This window comes from Aphelocoma coerulescens, chromosome 23 (genome assembly GCF_041296385.1).
Source record: "Aphelocoma coerulescens isolate FSJ_1873_10779 chromosome 23, UR_Acoe_1.0, whole genome shotgun sequence".
In the NCBI taxonomy this organism is placed as follows: Eukaryota; Metazoa; Chordata; class Aves; order Passeriformes; family Corvidae; genus Aphelocoma; species Aphelocoma coerulescens.
The window spans coordinates 1,497,251-1,504,334 of NC_091036.1; the positions used below are offsets into that span (position 1 = coordinate 1,497,251).

At 51.8% G+C, this 7,084-nt stretch overlaps 1 protein-coding gene across 1 annotated transcript in view; it reads left to right on the forward strand.

Annotated features, from left to right (window-relative positions):
- Positions 1–2,732, forward strand: part of HIVEP3 (HIVEP zinc finger 3) — a 64,898-nt gene extending 62,166 nt beyond the window's left edge. Inside the window, exon 6 of the mRNA XM_068994392.1 lies at positions 789–2,732. Coding sequence (XP_068850493.1) covers positions 789–1,613 — 825 coding nt within the window. The 3' untranslated portion in view covers positions 1,614–2,732. The remainder of the gene's footprint in view (positions 1–788) is intronic.
- Positions 2,733–7,084: the final 4,352 nt, after the last annotated feature.

Sequence of the window (7,084 nt, forward strand, 5' to 3'; positions counted from 1 at the left end):
CGTGAGGGTGGTGGTGGGGACCCACTGCTGGGCGTGCCGGAGTTGGTGCCGCCTCTCACTGGAAGCATCCCTGCACTCAGCAGCTGCGAGGATGCGATCCTGCTTTAGGAAAGCACAGTCAAACCAGACAAAGAAATTAATTAATTAATAACCTCATTCTGGGCTCTCGGGAACCCCCTGCACTGACAGGGATCCGAAGCAGCTCGGCTGGCAGCAAACACTGGCATCCTCTGCCAGTATTTCCGAGGCAGCTCTGAGAGCAGGACGAGGGGTGATGGTTTTAAACTAAAAGAGGGGAGATTCAGATTGGATTTAAGGAGGATGTTTTTTACTCTGAGGGTGGTGAAGCCCTGGCACAGGGTGCCCAGAGAAGCTGTGGCTGCCCCTGGATCCCTGGAAGTACCCAAGGCCAGGTTGGACATTGGGGCTCGGAGCAACCTGGGATAGTTAAAGATGTCCCTTGCCATGGCAGGGGGTTGGACGAGATGACCTTTAAAGGTCCCTTCCAACTAAACAATTCTCTGCTTTTATAATAATCCAGGCCTAAGCCAAATCCCTGGATCTGTTCCCCAACACACCGGGGGCATATTTGTACCCAGAAGGGAAACGCTGTGGTTTGTGCTGCTCTCACCTTAACGGTTTGGGGCTCCACATCTCCCTCGGTTGATTGACCTCCCTCAAATCCGAATAAAACGCTAACCCCAGTCCTTGCAGTGAGCATTGCTGCTGCTGAGGCCATCGCTCGTGTGCTGCACTGACCCAGCTCTTTCTTTTCCCCCCCGGCACAGAAGATGGAACCCCGCAGCCCGCCCTGCTCCCCCGGCACCCCGCAGCCCGCGTGCCCCCGGCCCCTGCAGGCCCCTCACGACCTCCACGCTCCCGGCCGAGGGGAGGAGAATGTCTTCAGCCACCTCCCGCTGCACTCGCAGCAGCTCGCCAGGACCCCGTACCCCATGATCCCCATCGGGGGCATCCAGATGGTGCAGGCCAGGCCCAGCACCCACGCCAGCCTGGTGCCCGGCCCCGTGCTGTCCCTCCAAGCGGGACACTTCGCCTCTGCAGCCAGCGGCCTCGCCCAGCCCAGCCGGGCTCCCAGGAGGGACGAGGAGCCCCAAACCCCTCCAGAGCCGTCATCGGCGTCCGTGTCCCCCGTTGCGAAGGTCTCCAAGTACACCCTGTCCCCGGAGCCGGCGGGTGGTGGCTTCTCAGAGGAGAAGATGAGGACTAGTGAGCTCCAGCAGGAGCAGGAGGAGCACAAGCCCGTGGCCGAGGCCGAGCCCAGCCCGGCGGAGCAGACGGGGCCCTCGGTGTCCCCAGCCAGCCCCAGCATCCCCCAGGAGCCCTCTCCGGAGCCCTCAGCCAGCGGGGACGACCCCTCCACACCCACGGGCAAGCAGCAATCGGGCAGCTCGAGCACCCCTCCGGAACCACCCTGCACTTTCATCTCAGCCGCCCCCTCGCTGGAACCCTCCCCCGGCCACCCCCAGGCCCAGCCCTGCTCCCTGCGCCCCAGGAACCTCTCCGGAGAGCCCGGCGCGAGCAGCCCACACCCAGAGCACTCCGATTTAGGTCAAACTCACAAAAAGGTGGATGAAAACACGGGAAGTACTTAAGCCTCCGCCAGCTGTTCCACCTTTAGGCTTCCTCTGTAAAATCAACAGACATTTTCAACACTATTTCCTTTAGTATAATCATAAGAAGCACTCTAGTGGATGACCAAACCCATGGAAAATTCCTGGTTTTCTTTGTCCCAGTCTGGTATTATCTCCACATGTATGCAGTTACTTGTGCCTTTTTCTATACCTTTTGTTGCTTGAAATGTACAAAACTGTTTGAGGCTGTGAATATTTTTTTAGAGTTTTTTGGAAAGGGGGTTTGTTAGACCTTGTCTTTTTTGCCATTTAGGTGTGCGTAATCCTGGGCCTGAGAGACGCAGAAAGGAAAGGGTTAAGCATTTTAAAGAGGAAGAAGATGCACTGAAAACAAAAGCAAAACAGAGAAAAAAACCTTTTTTTTTTATATTGATTAAACAATTAAAAAAAAAAAAAAAGAGAAAAAAAACCCCAAACCCTTGCTCCTGTGTACAGAAGTTTATGATTCGTATTTATTACATGCTTTATTTAATTCTTGCAAAGTGCTTGGTTGGTTTTTTGGTTGTTTTTTTTTTTTCCCTCGCATCCCTATGGTTGTGCTTTAAACAGTTGAAACTGCTTTACATTTGAAAAACGTGTTTACCCTGACCTTGTGACTGAAAGTAGCACTTCCTTGAGCAGGGGAGGTTCGTTGTTGGCAGGGAGAGAAGTTGTCCCTCGAAAAGAGGAAAACGAACCGCGAGCAGCCCTCCCTCCTGCAGAACCCAGCAAAGCACTTTTCTAAAAAAAAAAAGAAAAAAGGGACAAAAAAAACCTTAAAAAAAACCTAAAAAAAAAAAAAAAAGTTCTTCTTCAAAGATTTACCTGCGAGAAGGTAGGAATGTATGGAATGTAGAGCCCGTGCCAGGAAGGGTCTCTCGCTGGACGAGCCTCCTGCTTTGCTTTAATCCTCCCGCGGTGCCCGGCAAAGCCCTGCCCGTGCCTGAGCCCTCCCTGGGCCGGGGGAGCCTCTGCAAACCCCGCCCGGTGTCCCAGGGGAGGAAACCCAGCCTTGAAACCCCTTCTCTCCCTCCGGCATGTTGAGTTGTGGATAGGCTCTCCTCATCCCTTCCCCTCATCCCATCCCGTGCCACGCCACGCCACGCCACGCCATCCCATCCCATCCCATCCCATCCCATCCCCTCCCATCCCCTCCCATCCCATCCCGTCCCATCCCATCCCCTCCCATCCCCTCATCCCATCCTACCCCATTCCCTCATCCCATCCCCTCATCCCATCCCATCCCCTCATCCCATCCCATCCCACCCCATTCCCTCATCCCATCCTACCCCATTGCCTCATCCCATTCCCTCATCCCATCCCATCCCCTCCCATCCCCTCATCCCATCCCACCCCATTCCCTCATCCCATCCTACCCCATTCCCTCATCCCATTCCCTCATCCCATCCCATTCCATCCCATCCCATCCCCTCATCCCATCCCATCCCCTCATCCCATCCCATCCCATCCCATCCCATCCCATCCCATCCCACACCACCCCGTCCCATCCCACTCCATTCCCTCATCCCATCCCATCCCACCCCATTCCCTCATCCTATCTGACCCCATCCCATTCCCTCATCCCATCCCCTCATCCCATCCCACCTCATTCCCTCATCCCATCCCCTCATCCCACCCCACCCCATTCCCTCATCCCATCCCACCCCATCCCATTCCCTCATCCCATCCCATTCCCTCATCCCATCCCCTCATCCCACCCACCCCACCCCAGGCTCGCTCCTGGCTGCTTTGGCCCCGCTGAGCCCCAGGGCTGCGGGAGGGCTCCGGGCTCTGCTCCTCCGCTGGGGCTCTCGGTGACTCCGGCTCTCGTTCTCACCTTTCGTTATTTATTCAAGCGGGGCACCCCCAGCTCAGCCCTTCTGGCGCAGACGGGCCCCGTTTTTGGGTGGTTTTGGGAGATAAAAACATTGATGCTGAACGGTGAATGCTTGCAAAATCAGCTTGTTATGCATGCGCAGCAGCTTTTTCCAGAGCAGATTTTTTGGGACGAGCATCCCTGGCAGAGCAAAGGCCTCAACTGCCAATAAATCCGATACCAAATCCAGAGCGACCCCGACGGAGCCTTCCCTCTGTCACAACTTTTTAAACCACAAAGCTTCGAGACGTTTGCCCCAGCAGGTCCTTTACTACTTCAGAGGGTTTTCTGGTCTATGGAATCTGTACAAACCTCTTTTTTTTCCCCCTTATTTTAACAAAAAAAAAAAAGAAAAAAAAAGAGAAAAAAAAGAAGAAAAAAAAAGAAAATAATATAAATATTTAACCAGTGGACCAGTTCTTTCTTCTTTCAGAGCTGTTCCAGTTTATCGGGTACGTAATACACTTTTTAAAAAACAAAATAAAAATGCAAAAAAAAAAAATTAAATAAAAGGAATCAAATAAAACCCTGAATAAGAACATATTTCCTTGCCAGACTTGATGAGCTACGAACTGTTCCCGATTCACGGGCAAAGAATAGAATTTTTTTTAATAATATTCTGTCTTTTTTTTCTATTTTTTTTTTTTTTTCTCATAAAGGGAATTAAGTACAAAAAAAGATATCATGGAAATGCCATTAAGGCTGTGACACTGACCAAAACAACGTCCAGACCCCATTTATCCCCTAATTAGCACTTCTATCAGGTTTCCCTTTTTCCCATCTCCCCGTTTTTGGCCCCAAGCCTGGAAGCTGCTCCTGTTCGCAGATCCAGAGGCAGGAGCAGGGGCTGGAGCTCGGCTCAGCGGCGCAGCTCCGTTTACTCGAGCTCTTAAGCACCAGCTTAAACCCCACTCAGGCTTTAAGTGCGTGCTTAATATGTGCTTAATCCCAGGCTGAATGGGAGTGGAGTGCTCTGGTGTGGGCAGCCTTGGAAACCATCCATGAAATCGAGCAACTTCCCTGATTTTGGCCACTTTCTGCCCCTTGTCACGCTCTTAACTTGATCCAAGGTAGCTTTTTGTATTTAATTTTACACACACACACACACACACACATATATATATATATATATGTATGTATGTGTTACGTAACAATCCTGCAGCAGCTGTGTCTGGTTTTTTGGTGCATTTGCCATCAGTTTTGGGCTAGATCAAATCTGCTCAGCTTCTTTCTCTGCCTGCATTTCAATCCTTAACCTATTTCAACTTTGTGTGGATTTTTTTTTTCCTCCTCCGTCATTTGTGGGAAGGGGGGGGGGAAGCCCAAGAAAACCCAGAAGTCTTAATTATTGATTATTTTTTGCTGTTGTTGTGGGGGTTTATTATTGTCATTATCAGGATTTTTGAAGCTCTCCCAGCTGCTCGATGCTTTCTGCATCTCAGCTGCGGAGCATCGGGGCACTGGGAATGTGCAACCATCCGGATCCCTTCACCCGGGGCCAAAAAAAAGACCAGGAAATGGAGTTTGGGAAAGGGCTGAGGCGCTCCCGGGGGCATTCCCTGCCCGGATCCCATCCCCACCCCCGGCAGCCACGGAGCGGGGCAGGCAGGGACCGCTGCAAACTCAGGAGATGGGCACAAAAACTGAGTCCCAACCCAGTTTGGCTTCTCTGGCTGGGGTGCAATGGTGCTTCACGCTGTACCCAAGGGGCGAGAAGGCTCCCCCCAAAATAACTAACTGCTAATTAAGGGCTAATGGTCGCACTGCCAGCTCAGAGCTCCGCGGGAGGGACCCGCAGCCCGCCAGCACCAGCATCTCTGTCTGCGGGCAGGGCAGGTCCCGGGCAGCCCAGCCCCGCTGGAGCCGCCTGGGACCCTGGGCAAAAGTGTCTCCCGCTGCCAAGGAGCACAGGAATGTCACTCCCGGGATTTTAATAGGGCTGGGGTTATTCCAGCCCTCACCGGTGGCTGCCGTTCCCCCCTGGATCCCCCTTTGGTTTCCCTGTGTCATCCTCGGTGAAAGCTGATTGCTGCTCGCAGCTTTTCCTCTCGCTCTGAATGTCTGCTCTGCCTGCAAAGCAGGGATGGAAAACCCCATTTTGCTACCCGCAAGGGCTGCAAGGGTGGCTCTGTTGCGTTGCAGAGCCCTTGGCAGGATTATCTGCCAGAGAATGTATTAATAATGCAAATAGGCGAATGAAAAAGCAGAGCCCAGCCCTTCCTTTTCTGCAGCAGGTGGAAATAAACCCCCCCGCTTTTCTCATGGCAGAGCTCCTCCAGTTTATAACCCATGAGGACACACGGCCTGGCTGCTCCTCTGCTGTGTGGCTGCTCCATTGGCCCCGGTCCCGCTGGGATATTTCCCTCCCAGCTGAGCTCTTTGGGTGGCTCCCATCCATGCAGCTCTGGGATCACACACAGATGCTCCGGCAGCCAGAAATCCTCCTGCACACAGAGGACTTGGCCCAAGCTCTGGAATCACTCCTGGACGCTGTTCTTAATGCCAGGACTGACATCCAGAGCTCAGAAAGCTCTCGGACCTTAAGCTCGAGCATCTCTGGAGTTTCAGGAACTCCTTTGTGCTGCAGTATGGATTTAGCCCCTAAATTGAGCTCGGGGTCTTGCAGGGCCAAGCAGACCATGGGATGAGGAGAGGGGGCAGCTGGCTCCCCAAAACCCCCCTGATCCTCGAGGCAGAGCTCTGCCAGCTCCGATTTTTCCCGGGTCCTTTGCTGGATACCCAGGAGCTGCAGCAGGCAACAAAAACATGACGGAATAGCTGTGAATTTCCAGCTTTTGACTGAGAAATGCAGTTCCTCACTTGCCCCTAAGGGGTGACATCCCAGCCCTGGTGTCCCTAATGTCCCACCGGTCCCAAGCCTCGCTCTGATCCCAAATCCTGCCCAGCGCTGTCCAAGCTGCCGGGTCCCGCTGGGGCAGGAGAGCCTCTGGCAGAGCAGGTAATTCCCACCCGTGTCTACCCAGAGCATCCCAAATCCTTCCTGCTAGGGCTGGGGCTCTGCCTCCCCCTCCCCAACAACTCTGCAGCTTTCCCTGCCCTGGGTTTTATCCAAAATCCCCAGAGACAGCACCTGAACAAGCAATATCCTCGGAGAAGTCATCCAAATTATCCCAATTTCCATGCAAAATCCTCCAGGATTTGATCTAGCACTTCCCTGCTCTCCTTGCTTTTCCTCTGCTCATCATCTGCTTTTCTGGTTTTTTTCCTTTCCTTTTAACATTTCTGTCTATTGCACAGTATTTACAAATAAAAGCGTATTGTAAATTATTTACAAAAAAATAAAAAGAAAACAAAAAAAAAACCAAGAAAGAAATAATTTAAAAACATCAGTCCTGATGGCATAAAACCAATCTGTTTTCATTACTGAGATATGATGGCACTTACGATCACTTTAGTAAATGTAATGTAAAAAATAATGAATAATAATAATAATGAATAATAATAATAATGTGTACGCAAATTTAATATACATGGTCTCATGTAAGATAAATATTTGCCTTTTTTTCTAAAAGGTGTATGTATTCTGTAAGTGGAATAGTCTGTAGAAAGTTTCTAT